Source organism: Sminthopsis crassicaudata, chromosome 1, assembly GCF_048593235.1.
Source record: "Sminthopsis crassicaudata isolate SCR6 chromosome 1, ASM4859323v1, whole genome shotgun sequence".
Classification (NCBI taxonomy): domain Eukaryota; kingdom Metazoa; phylum Chordata; class Mammalia; order Dasyuromorphia; family Dasyuridae; genus Sminthopsis; species Sminthopsis crassicaudata.
Window position 1 is genome coordinate 135,738,189 of NC_133617.1, and position 22,492 is coordinate 135,760,680.

Sequence of the window (22,492 nt, forward strand, 5' to 3'; positions counted from 1 at the left end):
GCAGTTGGTGAAGAATGGGAGTTTAATGAAGCAATAAAAGGGGTATTTGGATTTAGGGATCATCTATGCATAGCTGTGATAGCTGGAAGATAATTTTACTGAGAAAGTTGAGGGGGAAAAAAGTAGAGAGAAAAGAGGGCCCAGGAAAAACCTTAAAGAGCAAGATACAAATGATAATCCTATTAAAGAAACAAGTTCAGTCAGTCAACAAGACTTTAAGTGTTCACAGTGTGCCAGGCATTGTGCTAAATATTGAGAAGCAACTGATGGCACAATGGATAGAACCCTAGATCTAGAGACAGTAAGACCTGAGTTCAGATACTGCTTCAGACTGGTTCTGTGACCCTGGGTGCAAATCTTAAGTCTAAAAGTCCTATGCTCTTTTCATACCAATCAGTATATACTTTTGTTCAATGATATCATTCAGATCAATGAATATATCTAAAGTATATTATATGCCAGGTCTTGTGAAGCACTGGGGATACAAAAAAGGCAAAAGACAATTCTTGCCCTCACGGACTTTACCATATAATACAAACAAATATGTACAGAAAACAAGCTACAGGATAAATAGGAAATAACAGAAAGGGAACATTAGAATTATGATAGTTTGGGAAAGGCTTCCTGTAAAAAATAAGATTTTAGTGGGGTCTGAAATGAAGTCAGTGAAATCAGCTAATGGACTTAAAGGAGAATATTCCAGTTAGGGGAGACAATCCAAGAAAATTCCAAGAGCAGAGAGAGAGAGAGCAACTTGTTCTTGCAATAGCAATGATGCTGGTTTCACTGGATTGAAAAGCATGCATTAGGGAGTAAGGTGTAACAAAATTGGAAAGTAGGATGTAGCTAGTTATAAAGAGCTTTGAATGTGAAATAGGATTTTATATCTTAGAGGCCATAGTGAGTTGATTGAAGTAGGGGAGTGTATTGAATAGAAGAGATGTGCCTTTCATACTTCTCAAAGTAGATAGACATCTTACACTCAACGTATGAATTGGAGCTCCTCCTCTTCATCAATCTTAGGTTTTGAAGACCCAGAAACAGGTTCTCCCAAAGTTCTTGGCATTGTCAAACAATACAATAGCAAAAATGGATGTAATTTAGTTAATTGAGATGATATTTTAAGAGGTACATTGCTGCTTGCTTTACTACTGTGCCCTAAGAATTAATTTTATTTTGACTTTCAACTGAAATCCCTTATCTTTGTTTTCTTCCCCATTAGAATGTAAGCTTGAGAGCAGGGATTATATTGCCTTTCTGTTTGTAATCTCTGTATTTAGTACATCTGGCACATGGTAAACATTTAGCAGGTACTTATTAACTGAGTTTTCTATGTATTTTATGTTTTGGGGTTCATTGAATATATAGGTTTTAATTTTGACTGTTTCACTCTTGTCTGGTCATCTTAAATATGTAGTCTTGCATATGACTCTAATGTCACTCAGATTAAAAACAACAACAACAAAAACTTCTATTTAAACCGGGAACTTCTAGAAGAATTGCTTCCTCAGGGCTCCAAATTTCTTCTGTTACCAGTTATTTTTATTTATTTATTTTTATTAAGGTAGACTGGTGAGAAGTTATCAACAAGATCACCTTATAGCACTCCTTGATATGTTCTGTAACAATATCTGTCATTTATAAAGAACTTCAAAGCACTTTAAAGATATTATATTTAATCCCATCTGTGTAAACATCACAGTCTTCATCACTATGGTGTGGCTAATATACCACTAAAAGTTGTTATTTAGGCACCAGATGATGTACTTGAGGAGAAGTTGGGGTTTGATCATGTGAAGAATTCACAATGGCCATTTTCTTTTTCCTTTTGGCAGGTTTGTTTAGGAGAAGAGGTTACAGACAAAATAGGAGATACAATAGACACTAGGAATAGTAAATATGAAATAGGGTGAGAGAAGCATATAAAGACCAGTTCCTCGGTGGAACTTACCATTACCTAGTAGAATGGGAACATCCCATGAGGTTGCCACACTTTCTTAGCTGATAGGCTGAATCCTTACAGGGGCTTAGCTTACTAAATGAGTTAGCTATTAGGAGGAGAAGTGGGGCCAGCATTGTGGAGTTGGAAGAAATACTACATGGGTTAGGAGAGTGATAAGGGACACCAAGAGGTTGGCAGACTGACCCAAAGAAGGGCAGCAATGAAGCCATGGTCCATAAGTTGTTTTATAGGGAAATTTTAGCTTCAAGAACTTGTCAGAACTTGAATTTCTGATTGAATTATCTCCAGAGGGTGGAACCATGAAGCTAAACTAATCTTGCTTATCAGAGCCTTCTCCCTACCTGAGCTAAGGAATAATTTTTATCAGTTCTCCAGTTTCTCTCCACCTGCCTCACCCACCTGCTTGGAATTATCTGGCTTGGGTGTGGTAGAAACTTTTAAAGCTCTTCCTTTACCCTCTAGAGGAGTATCTTAAAAGTATTACTATTTTGAGCTATCCCTGATGGATAGTTATAGACACTATATAACAAAGCTATTTCTTTCTCCTGGTAGCTATAGACTTCATAGGGTTTATGGATTGTTTTTATTTTTGTTTTCTTTATTTTTTAGTCAGGTAATAGTCACTTTCTAATCCTAAAATGTGTCATATTGTGTCCTATTTACAAAACACTTCTCATTGGCTAGTTTGATGTTAAAATTAAAACTCTAAATTGGCTTGGAAAGCTATATTTTCAATAGCTGAACTATTCTGCTATGAAATTCTCTTTAACTCTCTGTAACTCTTTCTACTTTTCATGTTTTCATAATCCTAACAGAACTCTTTAAACATATATCAAACTACTAGAAAGAAATTTAGAATTTAAGGAAGGAAGATGATAATGTGGACATCAGCATTTTTCTATTGCTTGAATTCCATTATTGCTTAAAAAGACCTAGTATCCATTTTCAGTAACAGCTTCAACTTTTTCATACTATACGGATCCCTTTCTTTTTACTTTCTCTTCCTCACTTTCCATTTTCTTTTTCTTCCCCTTTATTGCCCTCATTCACTTTTTCCATTCTCCCATTCAGCGTCATACTTTAATTTATTTATAGGATTTAAAGTATAAATATAAATAGTCTTATCAAAAATTCTGTTCAGACATGCTAAATTCCTGCATTTTTGTAATGTTCATTCGTTTCTCCATTTAGTTAAAATCGAATTTGTTGTGAATATGAAACTGAGGAAACCAATATAAGTTTCTATGCAAGTTAATAATGGTGAATATTTATGTAATAAAAAGAAACCTATGATTAGAATCAAACATCCAGAGTTTAAATCTTGATTCTATTAGTTAATAGCTATGTATCCTTGAACAAGTCTTGGTACTTCTCTGAGCTATTGTTTGTTCATTTATAAAATGTATCATCTACCTCATAAGTTGTTAAAATACTACTTTATGTAGTTGTTTGGAGGCCAAAATTAAAGAATATATATAAAGTACAAAGTTACATATAAATATACATTTAAAAAATGTGTTGATTATAACAAATATCTATGAATAGCAATTCCTATAAAAGATGTCAAAAAAGCTTTAGAGGCCCCATAATATGTGCATTTCTAAGTCAAAAAAGTTCCAAGAAAATAATGAATCAAACACCACTATGGCACTTATTGTATGCAAAATCTTTCCAAAGAAGATAAATAAAATGATAAAGAAGATGAAGAAGCTATTATTTGAAGACAGATGGAAAAGCTTAGAACTTTTAAATTTGGAAAGACCAAGCCCTAGTAGTAATATCTAAAGCAAACATGAACTTTATAACCAAATCTCAGAATATTAGAATTAGAAGATCTACCTTTGAAATTTTAGAGAGGAAAACTTTAGTATGCCTATTCACTGAATACTTTATTGAATCTATGTTCTCAGTGATCATCACTGAATGGATCTTCTATAATCCATCTCTTTCTTTTTATTCAATAAGAGTTTGACCTGTCTCCCACAGTAAATCATCCATAGGTCCACTTAATAATTCTGGATCTTTCCATTAGGTACCAATGTAGCATATCAGCTAACTATCTTTTCCTTAAAATTGACCACAAACCTTTTCTTGGTAAAAAATCTCTTTGATATAATTTTCACAACTCCTTGCATATATTGTGTCATTAGTAATTTGCTATATTCTATTAATATTGTATCTCTTTTCATTACCCTTTGGGTGACCTGAAGTTTTGCTGTATTCAGAAAATAGGTATTTTACAGTTTTTGTTGAGTAAGTTGCCCCATTCTGCCCCACCCTCTGGGGGGGGAGGATTTTTATTTACACTTGACTTCTTGAATTAATATTTTCCATTTCTTTCAAAGGTACATAAAGAATGTTTTATGATTCTATTACACACACCATTATTAACATTTGTATTAACTCTGTGATGTATATTATACATTATGTAACAGGCTAAAAGTCTTTTACCAAATCTAGAAGAAAATTCTGGACTCAGTCTTGTTACAAATAAGCTAAATTAAGTTACTTTATATAGTTTATATATGATGAAAGAAACACTTCAGAACATTACTGTTTTTAGTTTGAAACTTGAATTCATAGCATTTTAAAATAAAGTTGTAAAACATTTATTTTGGAAAATATGAGTCTTAGAATTAAATACATTCCACTAAGCCATTGTGTGTTACCCTTGTACAGAAATATGGAAATAAAATATTAATACCATGTGTGGTTTCACATATAATAATATTTTTATTTCTTAATACAGAGTGCCACCTATGGGGCTTCCAAGAAATTGGGACCCAAAATTTCATTTTGTGGTGTGGGTTCTTTTTAGATCAATACCTGATAATTCTTTCCTGTTTTTCTTAGAATTATTCTCAAAACTTCTATATAAAAGTTAGCAATTTCTTTACCATATTTAAACCACAAAAGATAAATTTTAATTGTTCTGCTAAATTAAGAAAAAAACATGTAATTCATAAACTCACAGATCTACAATACAAAGATAAGTCACAGGCCACTTAGTCCAGCTCCTTCATTTCACATATGAAGAAGCTGAAGCCCAAGGAGATAAAAGAATTTCTAATCAGAGTCTCCATTTGAATCCTGTCTTTTTTGCTTACTACTTTTGTTATCTTGGCTGTGTCATTTCATCTCTCTGCTCTTCAGTTTCTTCGTCTCTTAAATGAGGAAATTTAAATTTAATTCAAAGTAAATTCAAATTGGTTAAATGATTAAATGATTTCTAAAGTTCCTTCTACCTAAGATCTTTCATATTTCCTCGTGGGAGATAATAATGAAGAAAAAAGGAAGAGATAGTTAAGTCATAAGGATGTAGTGTTTATTATTTTTATAATAATAAATCATGAGAATTGATGATGACAGTATTAAATATTTTGATATAAGAGGAAATTTAAGTGGCATATGTATTATATATGGGCAACATTGTGATTGCCTGTTGACAGTTACATGGTTCATTAAACCAGAGTCTTATATAGTGTTTCTATACATGAGAGTGCTTTGTAAGGGTGAGATCCTTTGAGAAAGGAATTAAACCCTTTTGTCCATGCCAGCTACAAATAATTCTCCCTCGTGCTGTAATTGATCATTAGTTCTGACTCTGTAACCCAAAAATGACATGCCCTGCAAACCCGAATGGAATCACGAATTGGGGGTGGGAGGTGGGGGGAATATGGATGTCTAACAAAAAGAGGTTTTTGAAAGAGTATTTGAAACATTCCTGTAATAAATAAATAAAACAGAAGTGAGTGGATCATTCAAATAACTCGCAATATATTCCCTTCCTTCAGTAGAAATATAGGAAGAGTACAACCTCAACTACTAAGAAGAGAATAAATAATGAGATAAACATCTATCTTGAGATTCTTTAAAAGACCTCCCAGAATTCTAAAAAACAACAGAAGAATCATTAAGAGATTTCTTTTCAAAAGTGCACAAGGTAGGAAAAAAGGAAAGCAGGAATTTTAAGAAATAGAAGTGTTGATAGGGGAACTGAGCCCTACATCTCCCTTTCAAGTAAATCAGTGTATTTGTGTAACTAAATTGCATTTTCCCCATAAACATCATTCTGCCTTAGGAGAAGGGATGTTATGAGCTACTGGAAGCAACTAGTATCCAGAAGGATGGTGAGACATGGGCCCAGAGCTGAGATAACAACAGCAATAATAATAGCTAGCATTTGTGTAACTCTTTGAGAGTTGCAAATCATTGTTAGATAGCAAATGTTTAATTTTTGTCCCCCATAAGAGCCCTGGGAGACAATTGTTATCCCAATAGATGAAGAAATTGAGGTAAGCTCAAGTGTAGTAACTCATCCAGGGATGCATAAATATTACATGGCTAGATTTGAACTCAAGTCTTCCTGACTCCAAGTCCAGTGCTCTGTTTTATTGTTCCACTTAGCTGCCTCTGAAATTATTTAGCACATAAAAATTGTGGTGAGAGTAGAGAGTACAATTTGACCACACGTTTGGGACACAGAATAATTTCTGCCATGGGATAGTACTTCTCTTACTGTTACTTCCTTCATAAATCTCAAAAGGATGAGGCATAGCAGAAAAAAAAAAAAAAAAAAAGAACAGTGGGACAAGATCTTCAAAGACATTAATGTAGAAATTGGTTAGAGGAAGTTCAAACTTGCTATTTCAAATTCCATAAGAAATACAAAGAGATCACTGCTTATCATTTCTTTTGGAAGTGGACCAATGGCATCACTGGATGATGATGTGTGAATTGAATTTAAATGAGGCAGAGTTGCATAGTGGTCAGTCTCACTCTCTCTTCCTGAGTTATTGAAGTCCGATGGTTAGACAAAAGACTGTGGCAATGGCCCAGGATGCAGTGGATGAACTTGGTGCCTTTGATGTCTGACTAACCTCTAAGTAGTCCACAGCACTTGCTTCAGCTACTTTCTTGACTTCTGGAACAAATTGTTCTCATGTCCCCATTCCACAGGGAGAAGTCTTCATATTCTTGGAGTGGACATCCCCCATCTCATTAACAGGTTTGAGACCTGTCAGTTATCCTCAACCTGATTAAGCCTATCTGCTGAGACAGTATGTAGCATAAAAAAACCAAACCAACAACCTTAGGACAGAAAGGAATTAAAAAACAATGAAGAGAACAAAATAAAGAAAGCCTTCTTGGAAAAAGGCATAGTTCAGCAAGGAAAAAAAATATCTTACAAACATAAACAGAGTAGAGGGGATTTTGAACTAAGCATCAAGAAGGGAAAAAGATAATAAAAAGGGTTTGTCTTATTCAGAATAATATATAAGATGTCTGGAAATAAATTAGTACAGAATACTTAATATTTGTTGAGTTTCAATTACAAAATATTTAAAACTCAGCTGAAAGACAGTTCTACCAAGCTCATATTACTGAATTAATGAAATACCAGTAGATAAAATATTTCATTTGGCAAAACAAAAATTCAGACTACCAAAGGAAATAATGAAAAAAAAGGTAAAAATGGAGACTAGCACTTCTAGACTTTATGTATATTATACAACAGTAATTATCAAACCCGTTTAATATTATTTTTTTAAATAGGAAAATAATGCACAAAACATACTAGAGAAAGAAGAAATCCAATAGGTTACTTTTCATTAAATTGTAAAACATAAATTATCTGGGGAAAAAAGGCCCTATTTGATAAGAACTACTAAGAATATTAGAAATCAGTCTGGCAGAAATGAGACTTGTAACAACATTACATGACCTGAATATTAAAGATCACATCATAAAAAAAAAAAATTTAAGTAGAGCATGTGCTTTTCACTGTGTGTGTGTGTGTGTGTGTGTGTGTGTGTGTGTGTGTGTGTGTGTGCGTGAGAGAGAGAGAGAGAGAGAGAGAGAGAGAGAGAGAGAGAGAGAGAGAGCATGAATTTTAAATTCTTTAACAAAATTTAATGTAGAGGAAGAAAGGAAGGGAATGGTTGAGGAAGAGTATTTTGTGTCAAATATCTTTAATAGAATTTTACATCCAGATTATAAATACAACTAAGAGAAATATAGACCTAAAAAGCTTTTCCAGTAGATTAATGATTAAAGAATATGAACAAGCAGTTCTCAAAATAATTGTGAAATATTAAATACTTTATGAAAGAATGCCCCAAATTACTTATAATAGAAATAGAAACTAGATCAACATAAGATTGTATCTCATACCCAACACAATGAGCACATTGAGAAAATCAATGTTGAAGAGGTTCTGGAAAGAGGGCCACACTTATTATGTCAATTGTAAATTGGGATCACCATTTTAGAAAGCAATTTGGAGTTAATGCAAATAAAATAAGGCTTCAAATCTTACCAGATATATAACATTTTTTTGTTGTATTAAAAACTAGTAAGAAATTGTGATATGAGTGTTTTAAATTAATACTGTTATAAAAAATTAGAAGAGTGTATAGTTAATTTAACCAATAAATTAGTAATTATCAAGCATATAATTAACCTTACCTAAACACAATGGATCCAAGAGAAATAAAAAGATAGTCTTTTCTCTCAACCATGTTCATAAGTTATGATTCATAAGGCACCATAAGTGTTATGAACAAATAACACGTGCAAAGGATAAACTAGATATTAATATACAAAGCAAAGGCACTAGCATTAGAGGAAATTGGAAAAAACTTAAAGAAGGTGTAATTGGCTAAGACTTGAAAGAAGTCTGGGAAGTGAGGTGAAGATGAAGGCAATAGGGAATTCCAGACATGAAGGATAGCAAGTGTAAATGACTGGGGTTTGAAATTGGGAGTGACTAATACTGTGAATAGAAAGGCCAATTGCATTGGGTCAAAGGATACATGGCAGCACATAAGGTATAAAAACACTGAAGATAGGAAGTGGCCAAGTTATTGAGGGCTTTAAAAAGTTAAACAGAAGGTTTTATATTTAATCCTAGAGGTAGAAGGAAGATACTAGAGTTAATTGAATAGTGAAGTGATTGACCATATCATACCATATTGACTTATAGCCAAGTGGTTGATGAAATGGGGAGAGTCTTTAAGCAGAAAGGTCAGCAGGTTATTATAATAGTTCAGATATGAGATGAGGAGAGTCTGTTGCCAGCATCTTGGAATGTCATAGCAAAGAAGAGAGTATGTAAAAGAAGTATTAGAGAGGTAAAAATAATAGGATTTGGTAACTGATTAGATATAGATAGTGAAAGATTGCAAGTAATTGAGAACACCTAGGTTGTGAGCCTGAATACCTGAGAAGATGGGTGGTGCCTTCAACAAGAAGAGGGAAATTAGGAAAAGGGGAGAATTTAGGGGTAAAGATAGTGAATTCATTTTTGAATGTGTTTAATTTAAAATATCTATGGGGCATCCAATTCAAGATGTTTAATAGGCAGTTGGAGTGCTACAGTGAGATGGAGACTGCTCCAGGGCAGAAAAGACTGCTTCTGGTCAGATTTCTGGAAGGATTTCTGAAAATATCTGCACAAAACCCCTAAAGCAACAGTATGCCCTCTACCTTAGAAACAGATCCCTACTTTAACAAAGAGTTAAAAGGAGAATAATAGGCCAGAAAAATGAGCAGAAAACAAAAAAAGTTTCTGACCATTGAAAGTTATTATGGTGACAAGGAAGATCAAAACACATATTCAGAAGATAACAAAATCAAAGCTGCTTACATCCAAAACCTCCAAGAAAAATAAGAATTGGGCTTAGTCTATAAAAGACCTCAAAAGAGAGATAGAAGAAAAATTAGGGAAAGAACTGAGAGAGGAGCAAAAGGAAGTACAAAAAGCTAATGAGAAGAATGCCTTAAAAACAAAATTGGCCAATTTGTGAAAGGACAAAAGACGACTGAGGAAAATAATTCCTTAAAAAATAGAATTGAGCAAATGCAACCTAATGACTTTATGATAAATCAAGATTCAATAAAGCAAAATCAAAAAAGAAAAGAAAAAATAGAAAAAATGTGAAATATTTCATTCGAAAAACAACTGACCTGGAATATACATCCAGAAGAGAGAACAAATTATTGGTCTGCCTGAATGTCATGATCAAAAAAAAAAAAAGCCTGGACATCATTTTTCAAGACATTATCAAGGAAAACTGTCCTGATATTCTAGAACCCGAGGGTAAACTAGAAATTGAAAAATCTACTGATCACCTCCTAAAAGAGATCCCAAAATAAATACTTACACGAATATTATAACCCAATTCCAGAACTCCCAATCAAGGAGAAAATATTGCAAGCATCCAGAAGGAAACAATTCAAGTATGGTGGAGCCACAATCAGGATAACATAAGATTTAACAACTTCTACATTAAAGGACAGAGGGCTTAGAATATGATATTTCAAAGAGCAGAAGAGCTAAGATTGCAACCAAGAATCACCTACTCAGTATTGAGTATAATCATTCAGAGGAAAAGAGAATGAAACAGGATTTCCAAGCATTTGTGATGAAAAGACCAGAACTGAATAAAAAGTTTGATTTTCAAATGCAGGACTCTGGGGAAGCATAAGGAGGTAATCAGGAAAGATATAAGGGATTTCATAGGGTTTATAAGATAAGGTTTATCTATTTACATTCCTACTTGGGAGAATGATTCTTGTAACTCATTAGAACGTTCTCATTATTATGGCAGTTAAAAGGAGTATATATAGACAGAGGGCACAGGTTGTGAGTTGAATATAAAGGGATAATATCTTTTTTTATGATGAAATTAAGGGATGAGAGAGGAATGTACTCAAAGAGAGAAATGGAATGATGCATATTATCTGCCATGAAAAAGACAAGAAAATGTTTTTACAGTGGAGGGGAAAAAGGGAAAGAGAGGGTGAGTGAGTGAGCCTTATTCTCATCAAAATTGGCTCAAATAGGAAATAATATACATACTCAGTAGGGGTAGAAAACTATTACCTAACTTTGCAGGAAAATGGGAATGGAATGGGATATGGGAAGGGGAGGAAGCTGATAAAAAGAGAGGGCATATTGGGGGAGGGAGTAATAAGTAGCAAAATGCATTTGAGGAGGGATAGAATGAAAAAAGAATAAATGGGGGGGGGAATTCAATTAGCAATAAAATACCACAATTTATTCAGCCATTCTCCAATTGATGGGCATCCACATAGTTTCCAGTTTCTGGCCACCACAAAGAGGGCTGCCACAAACATTCTTGCACATACAGGTCCCTTTCCCTTCTTTAAGATCTCTTTGGGATATAAGCCCAGTAGTATCACTGCTGGGTCAAAGGGTATGCACAGTTAGTTGGATAACTTTTTGAGCATAGTTCCAAATTGCTCTCCAGAATGGCTAGATGTATTCACAGTTCCACCAACAATGTATCAGTATCCCTATTTTCCCACATCTCCATTATTCTGCATTATTTTTTCCCTGTCATTCTAGCCAATCTGACAGGTGTGTAGTGGTATCTCAGAGTTATCTTAATTTGCATTTCTCTGATTAAAAGTGACTTGGAGCATCTTTTCATATGGCTAGAAATAGTTTAAATTTCTTCATCTGAGAATTGTCCATATCCTTTGACCATTTATCAATTTATAAAATTGATATAAAATTGATTTCTTATAAATTAGAGTCAGTTCTCTATATATTTTAGAAATGAGCTGGCAAAATTTATACTATCTACAGTAATTTTAAATGGAATTTTTTTTATATCTCTTTCTACTGGACTTTGTTGGCAACATATAGAAATGCTAATGATTATATTGTAGAATTACCAAGAATCAATCATTAACATTTAAGTGCTTAATGTTTGCCCAGTACTGGGGTGAGCAGAAGGATACAAAAGCAAGAAAAACAATCCTTGCCTTCAAAGAGAAAACATGCAAACAAATATATACAAAGCAAGCTATATGCAGGATGAATAGGAAATATCGGAGGGAAAGCATTAGAATTAAGATGAGTTTGGATAGCTTTTATGTAAAAAATAGGATTTTAGTTCTGATGTTAGGGAAACCAAGGAAGTCAATTGGTGGAATTGAGGAAGGAGAGCATTCCAAGCTTTGGAGCCAGCTAGAGAAAATGCCCAACAGATGAAGCATTTTGTTCCTATGACACCAGGAAGCCGGTGTTACTGGATAAAAGAGTTATGTGATATAAAAAAGACTAAAAGGGTAGGAGGGAGCTACATTAAGAAGGAAGTCTGATCCATACTCAGTCCCCATAGTCAACATATTGTTGTTAATTTGAATGTTTTAAAAATATGTCTAATAATTTTAATAAACAATTAATTTGTTTAATAATGAAGAGAGTCAGCTATACCCAGAGAGAACTATGGGAAGTGAGTGTGGACCACAACATAGCATTTCCACTCTTTCTGTTATGGTTTGCTTACATTTTTGTTTTTCTTCTTGTTTTGTTTTGTTTTTTCCTTCTTTCTAGATCTGATTTTTCTTGTACAGCAAGATAACATATATTGGATTTAACATATACTTTAACATATTTAACATGGATTGGACTACCTGCCATTTAGGGGAGGGGAAAAGTTGGAACAAAGTTTTGCAAGGGTCAATGTTGAAAAATTACTCATGCATATGTTTTGTATATAAAAAGCTATAATATATATAATGTTCTTCTAGTTCACATCACTTTGCATCAGTTCATGTAAGTCTTTCCAGGTTCTTCTGAAAGGCTTTTGAATGCCAAACAACTTATACCACAACTTGTTCAATACAAATGGCCTTTTCTCAGTGTTTATTTTTATTAACTTCTCTATAGAGTCTTTAACATACTGATTACCTTCTCTTAGATTTTTTCTTTTCTTTTTTTTTTTTCTAGGCTTTTCATGACCTTTTTTCTCTTCTACTTGTCTGACCTCTCCTCAGTCCTATGCTTGATCTCATCCAAGTCATCCCTTAACTTTTGGTCTTCCCAGTAATCTGCCTTGGAGCCTTCTTCTCTTCCTCTGTACTATTACACTGGATATCATTAGCTCTCATGAAAACATTTGTCTTCTCTAGACTAATGATTTTTACATCTGTTTAACTATTTATCCTGGGGACAAAAGGAAGCCTTCAGTGTGACATGGTGGTCAGATTTGCAGTTTAGGAAAATCACTTTAGTGACTGAATAGAGGATGGACTAAAGTGGATGAAAAATTAAAGTAGATAGAAATACCACTATTCTATTATAATAAGAAAAAACAAAGGAGAAATATATTCTATGTCTCTCTTTGCTTTTTAGCAGAGTTTTGGGTACGTTGCATATGACGTCAGATTTTTAATTTTTTCCAATTAAATATAGAAAAAAATTTTATAATTGCTTTTTTGAATTCCAAATACTCTCTTTTAAGTATATAGAAATTTCACACACACACACATATATATACACACACACACATATATTTAAAATGCTTTCCATAAGAAGAGAATAAGGAGGTGCTGAACATGACAATCACCAAATAATATTAGAAAGAAAATCTGTGTTTTAACACATTGCATGTGACCAGCTTATTTTTGCAGGAATCAGTTTTCAAATCAATTATGTCTATTCTAAAAACATTGGCTTGCTAGAACAAAGTTATAAATCAAACCCAAATTGAAAATAAACAAAATGAAAAAATAATATGGGATAACTTTAACCTTTTATTTTAACAATCTGTTGGCCATTGGGAAAAAATGGATAGAAGAATAGACATTAACAGTGACTGTGTAAGTGATATAAATTTGTCTCCTCAAGAAAGTTAAAAGAGCCTAGAAAATGTTTTAGCTATTGAACACCTGATCTCCTTTTAAGTCTGAGAGCTAAGAATAGTACCAGTATTTATTTATAAAATTTTCTGGAGGCAGATGTTGAATATTTAGGAATAGTGATAATCTCATGAAATAACAAGAAGCATTGGAGAGAAAAATGAGTGTACAGAAATCTTAGGGTAAGATACGTCTAAGAGATTCATCCTGAGGGCATTTAAGGATGACACCCAAAAAAACTAAAGATCCATGAGGTATTCTATATAAAATCACTATTCCACCAATGACACTGAAAGTACTACAATTAGATTCTGATATCACAGGCCCAGGTGGATTTTATAAGAAAATAAAATTTGTACTAAAAAAAGCAAAGACTGAAAGAGCAGCTGCATGAAATCATATAATACAGGTGTATGTATGTATGTGTATATATACAAACACAAAAGATTTAAGCAATACAATTTTCTTTTTCCAATTGATTGTTCTTAACATCTTTGTCTTATGTCACCAAGATTTCTCCCTCTATTCTTCACTTTTCTCCCCTTATAACAAAGTTATATTTTTTAAGGAAAAAATAAAATTTATTAAAACTAAATAAAGATATTTTAAAAAGAAACATCTGATGTTATGTGGAGTGTTCCACGTTTATGGATACCTTTTTCTTTAAAGAAGTGGAAGGAAAAATCTTTTCTTCTGTTCCTTGGTGCTGATTATTTGCCATTTCAAAACTTTGGGTTTCTTTTATTTTCTAATGGTTATTCTTTCCATTTATATTATACATTCATTTGTTAAAGTATTTCCTTCTCTGTAGTTGTCATGCATATTTATTAATCACCATTATATATCTATCTGACCAAAAAAAAAAAAAAAAAAAGTTAATGCAGTTGTGGTTTGCATTAATAAAAAGTGTCCAGAACAAAGGAGGTGATAAACTCACTATATTCTGTACTATGAAAATACATATGAAATACTGTGTTCAGTTCATAGTCCCACATTTTAGGAAAGTTATTGACAAATTGGGCAAAACAAAACTATGAAGAAATAGAAACAATGACAGGGATGGTTAATTTCAGGAACCAAACTTTCTTAGTCTAAATTAAGAAAATTAAGTTGTTAGCTGATTTCCAATATTTGAAGGGATCTCAGATAAAAGTTGTAAAGTGGTTCCAGAATGGAGAACTGGGACTAGTTGGAAATTAGAAGGAGGCAGATTTCATCTCAGAATAAAGTACAATATCCTAACAATTGTTCCATAGAAGAATAAGTTACCAGGGCTTTTCCACTAAATGATTTCTGTCATTTCATGGTTTAAGATTTTACACTTTGAAAAATGGGGTTTGGGGATTATTGCTTTCTTGTACACAGTTTTGATGTCTGAAGTTTTGTTTTGTTTTGTTTTGTCTTTTAAATAGGAATTCTGGTCACTTAAATACAATTTTAAAATATAATCAGTTATGATTGTTTTCATAATTTTTCAGCTTGTGGAGAGACTCCAGAACAAATTAGAGGACCAAGTGGAATAATTACAAGCCCAGGGTGGCCTTTTGAATATCCTGCCAGAATCAACTGTAGCTGGTATATACGGGCAAACCCAGGGGAAATCATTACTATAAGGTAATTTTGATGCTTTAATCATATTAATATGTAACTTTTCTTGTGCATTTCATTATCAAATTTCTCTGTCCAGCATTTACTAATGTAATAATATTGATTACTTTTAATTTTAAAATTATATGCAACAGAATTGTTCACTCATTTTTTATTCATCTAACAATGATAATGTGAATTGCCTTTTATACAAAAAAGATAATGCTTTCAACTCACCTCTATTATTGCTTGCTTTAAAAATAGGAAATTATTTTAGTGAAAGATTTGTTTTGAGTTATCCAGGCTCTTCTAGTTTCCTTGTGACCACAGAGACTCAATTTATAAGACTGTTGACAGGAGACAGAGATGTCTTCTTAGATTGCAGAATTGCAAAATGACTCATTAATAATGGATTCATTGGTCTCATTAATAGATCCCTAATCAACTAAATTAGTCAGCTTGTGTGATAATATTTTCATTTTTCTTTCAATAAATATTCAGCTTATTGGCCACTACTTGCCAGGTACTATATGAGTCTTTTCTCTCTCTCTCTCTCTCTCTCTCTCTCTCTCTCTCTCTCTCTCTCTCTCTTTTTTGTTTTGTTTTGTTTTATTGATGTTTGGTTTTTACATTACATACATTTATATATTATTCCCACTTCATGAAAGGTCTCTTGTCAGAAAAGTAAAACCAATAATACACTGATTTCATCTGAAAGTATGTTCAATATTTCATATCTGTAGCATCCCACAAGTCTTTTTTTAATCAAAATAAATCAAATCTCAATCGCTGGTCTCTTTCTCTCCTCCCTCCTTCCCAAATATTCATAATTAAGCAAAAATAAATCCTTTTTAGTGATAGTATATAAAAAATGTAGTGTGTGTGTGTGTGTGTGTGTGTGTGTGTGTGTGTGTGTGTGTGTGTATGAGAGAGATCCCTCACCCTACTCTCATCACTTCTCTGTAATGAATGTCATGGATGATCTTTATATTGATTACCATCTTACAAAGTCATTTGTTTTTACTGTATTGTCATATTCATCTCACTCTGCTCAATTCCTTGATGTTATAATTTTAGTTTTGCTTACCCTACATTAGTTGATGTAAGTCTACTTTTTGAAAGAATCTGTTTTCCTAGGCATGAACCCACACTTAACATCATATACCAAGATAAGATCAAAATGGGTTCATGATTTAGGCATAAAGAACAAGATCATAAATAAATTAGAGGAACATAGGATAGTTTATCTCTCAGATTTGTGGAGGAGAAAGAAATTTATGACGAAAGGAGAACTAGAGATCATTATTGATCACAAAATAGAAAATTTTGATTCTATCAAATTAAAAAGCTTTTGTACAAGCAAAACTAATGCAAACAAGATTAGAAGGGAAGCAATAAACTGGGAAAACATTTTTTACAGTTAAAGGTTCTGATAAAGGCCTCATTTCCAAAATATATAGAGAATTGACTCTAATTTATTAGAAATCAAGCCATTCTCCAATTGATAAATGGCCAAAGGGTATGAACAGACAATTTTCAGGTGATTAAAATTGAAACTATTTCCACTCAAACGAAAGAGTGTTCCAAATCACTATTAATCAGAGAAATGCAAATTAAAACAACTCTGACATACCATTACATACCTGTCAGATTGGCTAAGATGACAGGAAAAGATAATAATGAATATTGGAGGGGATATGGGAAAACTGGGACACTGATGCATTGTTGGTGGAGTTGTGAATGGATCCAGCCATTCTGGAGAGCAATTTATTCAAAAAGTTATCAAACTGTGATATCCTTTAATCCAGTAACATCCTTTTAAGTTTTTTTCCTTATTTTTGCTGAGAATAGAATGCTGAGTTATAAAGTAAAAACCTTATTAGGCAGCATTGTGCTAAATGCTAGGATTAGAATTACTAAACTCCTCTCTTTGAGGAGCTTATGAGGTAAACCAATAAAAATCCATTCCATCAAAAGAAATCACCAAATTCACTTTTTAACTCATTTCTCTATTTGATCTTTTATAATAGAAGCTAATTTTTTTATCACAAGTTAAGAAATCCTTCCCAGTCCCCCAGGCTTGGTCTTCTGACATTGCCATCACTGTTTCAGGAATTTATCACTCTGTCTTTCCCCTCTCTTCTGCATCCTCAAATGAGCCATTAAAATGATTTTCCTAAAGTGCAAGTTTGATCATGTTAAGTCAGAGTGATGTGTTGGGAGTGTTAGAAGAGAGAAAGAGACATATTTGAAAAATGTTGTAAAGGCCTTAGCAATAGCTTGGATATAGGAAATAAGAGAGAATGAGAAATTCAGGCTGACTATGTCACAAGCCCTGGAGAACTGGAAGGGTTTTCTTAATTTGTGAGTACTTGTTAACTTAGGTAGTTTAATAGAATTAAACATTCTTGTTAACAATTAATATTGGTTCATGTGTTTTATGTAGAGCACTATAAGGAGATAAAGGGGGAAAAACTTATTGTATTATAACAGTCATCTGAAAGTCATCCAAAAGATTGTAATGAGAGAGATATTGTGCATCTTTTTATATACATAAAGAACATACTTGATTTGATCTTCAGTATAACTGAATCTATTAATATGGAAAGGTCCTTTAAAATGAAATTTTCCAGAGGAAAACTTTTTTTTTTTTTTTTTTTTTTTTTTTTTTTTTTTTTTTTTACTCTGTAAAAACTTTGAATAGAATACAGTTCACCAGTGGAGTTCAAAAGCATTAGAGAATTTTATATCCTCTAAGGAAATAAATTCTTGTTTAAAAAAGAAAGAAAGAAAGAAATCCTTCATCTGAATTCAAAATATGAGGCTATTGTAATCATACTATTTACTATTATAAATACCGATTATTTCACTCTCAAATAAATAATTTCATTTGATCTGACAGTATTTGCTTTTGTAAAGCATTTTTTTTTTTAAACTTTAAGGAAATAACTGACTTGCCCAGGGTCACACAGCTAATACTATTTTGAAGCCAGGTCCTCCTGACTCCCAGGCTGATGCTCTATCTACTATAGTACTTACCTGACCCAGGACATCAATTCTTTAAAAATTGTTGCACCTAATTACTGTGATTCTGTGATTTCACGTAATGTAATTTGAGATTGGCAGTTGATTAATATACAGGGGGAAATAAATCATAGTATACACCCTGTATACTATAAGATTGAAAGAATGGAATGTTTCTTTGGAGAAATATTTTTCAGTTTTCATTTATGGAATATTGGCATTACTGTTCCATTTTAAAAGTAATTTAAAGTAATGTGATTTAAATTATTCATTTTAATATCTTGTCTGACTTTTTTGCAGTTTTCAGGATTTTGATATTCAAGGATCAAGGCGATGCAATTTAGATTGGTTGACAATAGAAACCTTCAAGAATGTTGAAAGTTACAGAGCCTGTGGCTCCACTCTTCCACCACCATATATTTCTTCACAGGACCATGTTTGGATTAAATTTCATTCTGATGACAGCATCTCTAGGAAAGGTTTCAGACTGGCGTATTTTTCAGGTACGTGGTTTAAAAAAAGAAAAAACATTTCAAACTTTAGAGATTGAGCTATTTATTTGAATAGAGGGAAACGGGATTAAAAGTGTCCTTTCACACAAAGGTTAATTGAATCTAAGCTTCAGACAGTGGCACAATTGTTTGTAGCATTTCCTTAGATTGAATCTGACATTGACAGGGGCAGGGAAAACTATTAGAGGTCAGATATGATAGCTCTTAACCTCCATGTTCACCTGGGAATAGTCAAAAGACATTTTGAGGCTGCATTCCTTGTCTGATTCAGACTAGTTCAACATATGAGGGAGGGAGGGAGAGAGAAACAAAGGGAAGGAGGTTGGGAGAGAAAAGATAGGAAAGGAAAGCAAAAGAAAGGAAAGGGGAGAGAAAGAAATAAGGGAGGGAAGGAAGGAATGAATAAAGAAGAAAAGGAGGGAGGAAGGAAGTATATGTCAGACACAGTACTAAATATTATTTCATTTGATCCTCACAACAATCCTGAAAGGTAGATGCTGTTATTATTCCTATTTTACAGTTGAGAAAATTGAGACAAACAAAAATTAAGTTTCTAACCCAGGAGCACACATCTGGTAAGTGTCTCATATGAAGTTTGAATAGGGAATAGAAAATACTCTCAAGTACTATGCACTCTAATAGGGGAAATAAAAGTACATATTTAAGTAGATACAGAATAAGTATAAGGAGAATAAATACAAATGCATAGTAAATATGTACAAAATAATTAAATATAAGATAGGGAGGGTACTCACATTAGGTAGGAAATAGTGATTAAGCTAAGTTTTGGGGGAGATAGGGGTTCTGTGAGAGTCTAGTAGGAGGGAATGTATTTCATGCATAATATGATGTACAAAAATATAAAGATAGGAGATAAAGTACCCTAAGTACCCAAAAAACAGAAGGAAAGCCAGTCTGACTATATTACAAAGCATCTGAATCAGGCTAATGGATAATGATTTTGGGAAGTTAGGTTGGGACTACATCATAAAGAACTTTAGAAGCCAAGCAAAAGATGTCTTTACTTGATCATAGAGGAAATAATGAACTACTAGAGTTGCCTGAGTAAGAGTATTGAAATGCTTAGAGCTGCTATATACTCTCTCTAAATCTCTCTCTCTCTTTCAAAATCTCAGCAGAAGAATAAATTTAGTATACTGTCATGGTAAAATTATCAAAATATCTTAAATCTATTTCTTAAATGCTGTATCTGGATCTTTTCCTTCTCTCTCCACATACCCAAAGATCATTCATCCAACAATGAACTTGGAACAGAGCTCATCTCAAAAAAAGTGAAAGAATTGAACAAACACTCCTCCCCAAGTACTCCCACACCTGTTAATAACAAAACAAACCAAAGAGCTATTGGAAAATGAGATCTCTTTATCTTGAATACTGAATTATAGGAGGTGTCAGGACAGATTTTCTATTTTGTGTGTGTATTTGATGAGGTGACCCCAGAAAATTCATAAAAATAATTGAGCAAAAAGATGACAGGAACAAATAATGATGAATGTTGGAGGGGATGTGGAAAAACTGGGACACTGGTGCATTGTTGGTGGAGTTGTGAAAGAATCCAACCATTCTGGAGAGCAATCTGGAATTATGCCCAAAAAGTTATCAAACTGTGCATACCCTTTGATCCAATAGTGCTACTACTAGGCTTATATCCCAAGGAAATACTAAAGAAGGGAAAGGGACCTGTACGTGCCAAACTGTTTGTGGCAGCCTTTTTTATAGTGGCTAGAAACTGGAAAATAAATGGATGTCCATCAATTGGAGAATTATTGGGTAAATTATGGTATATGAATGTTATGGAATATTATTGTTCTGTAAGAAATGACAAGTGGGATGAATACAGAGAGGCTTGGAAAGACTTACATCAACTGATGCTGAGTGAAACGAGCAGAACTAGGAAATCATTATACACTTCAACAACAATATTATATGAGGATGTATTCTGATGGAAGTGGATATCTTCAACATAGAGAAGAGCTAATCCAATTCCAATTGATCAATGATGGACAGAATCAACTATACCCAGAAAAGGAATACTGGGAAATGAGTGTAAACTGTTAGCATTTTTTTGTTTTTCTCCCCAGGTTATTTTTACCTTCTGAATCCAATTCTTCCTTTGGAACAACAACAACAACAACAACAAAATTCGGTTCTGCACCTATATATTGTACCTAGGATATACTATAACATATTTAATATGTATGGGAATGCCTGCCATCTAGGGGAGGGGATGGAGGGAAGTAGGAGAAAATTCGGAACAGAAGGGAGTACAAGGGATAATGTTGTAAAAAATGTTACAATTATAAAATTAAAAAAAAAAGAAAAGAAAAGAAACAGAGCAAAAGGAAAAAAATGAAAAAAAAATAAAGTAAAAATAGTATTCTTCAAAAAATTGGTTTGTGGAACTTTAAAAAAAAATAATAATAATTGAGCAAAAATGATTTGAGGATAAGGATAATATTATTGTGCCATAATTTTTATCTTTCACATACTTTTTTTTCTTTATTTCTTTTTGCCTTTTTTATTATTGCTTAAGCCCAAGTTGTTTATAGAGATAGAATTAAAAAAGAATGAATGGAAAGAATAGAAAGGTTATACTCAGCGCTTTCCCCCCTTTTTTTATTCTCTTCCCTACCTCTCCTTTCTTTCCTATCTCCTTCCCTCCTCTTGACTTCTCACATGTGTGTTTGTTAGACCATTTCTCTTAAGCCTTTAGAAAAATATAAGTTATGGCCAGTTTTTCAGTTTATATTTAACAGTATGATAACTTAAGAGCTACATAAGTAAATCATTGGGTCTAAAGCCTATTAAATCATAATGAAAAAAGCATTTTCTGTTGGGCCCAAGGAAGAAGGAGTAAGCAGGACAGAAGGATAAGAAATCAATGATAAGGAGCTATGTAAAATGAGCAAAAGGATAAAAAGAATAAAGATTTAAACCATATGTGAACTAGCTCCTATGCAAAGCAAACTTACTGGAGAGGGTTCTGATTTCATGCTCATTTCTTGTTCATCTCTTTTCCCATTCCCCAAATTTCATAAACAGAATAAATGTATATTTCTTTTCTGACTCTGTTGAATCTAGTATTTAGTAATAAATTTAGTAATAAAAAGAAACAAGATCTAAAATTAAGTGCAGTTTTTACAAACATTTGACTTTTTTTTTTTAATTTATAATATTATCCCTTGTATTCATTTTTCCAAATTATCCCCCCCCCTCCACTCCCTCCCCCCGATGACAGGCAATCCCATACATTTTACATGTGTTACAATATAACCTAGATACAATATATGTGTGTAAATACCTTTTTCTTGTTGCACATTAATTATTAGATTCCGAAGGTATAAGTAACCTGGGTAGATAAACAGTAGTGCTAACAATTTACATTCACTTCCCAGTGTTCCTTCTCTGGGTGTAGTTATTTCTGTCCATCATTGATCAACTGGAAGTGAGTTGGATCTTCTTTAAAACATTTGACTTTTAATGAAGTACATGAAATGTTATGTTTTCAACAAAAGAAATCATTAAATTGAGCATATGAAATACAAGTTAAGGGATAGTAAATCTTCGGTTTCCTGTAGTTGCAAATAAATAGGTAAAATGTAATCTCATTAATAGCTATAACTAAATTGTATTAGACGTCCTTATTTTCTTAATCGCTTGATTGACCTTGTTAATTTGCCTTACTTGCTGTTTTCAGTTTTACCAAAAA

At 32.9% G+C, this 22,492-nt stretch overlaps 1 protein-coding gene across 2 annotated transcripts in view; it reads left to right on the forward strand.

The window, feature by feature from the left end:
* Window positions 1-22,492, forward strand: part of LRP12 (LDL receptor related protein 12) — a 113,287-nt gene that overhangs the window by 82,658 nt on the left and 8,137 nt on the right. For both annotated transcript variants that reach the window (XM_074267188.1, XM_074267180.1), the window contains 2 exons: window positions 15,118-15,253; window positions 18,551-18,753. In XM_074267188.1, the coding sequence (XP_074123289.1) occupies window positions 15,118-15,253; window positions 18,551-18,753 (339 nt within the window). The remainder of the gene's footprint in view (window positions 1-15,117; window positions 15,254-18,550; window positions 18,754-22,492) is intronic.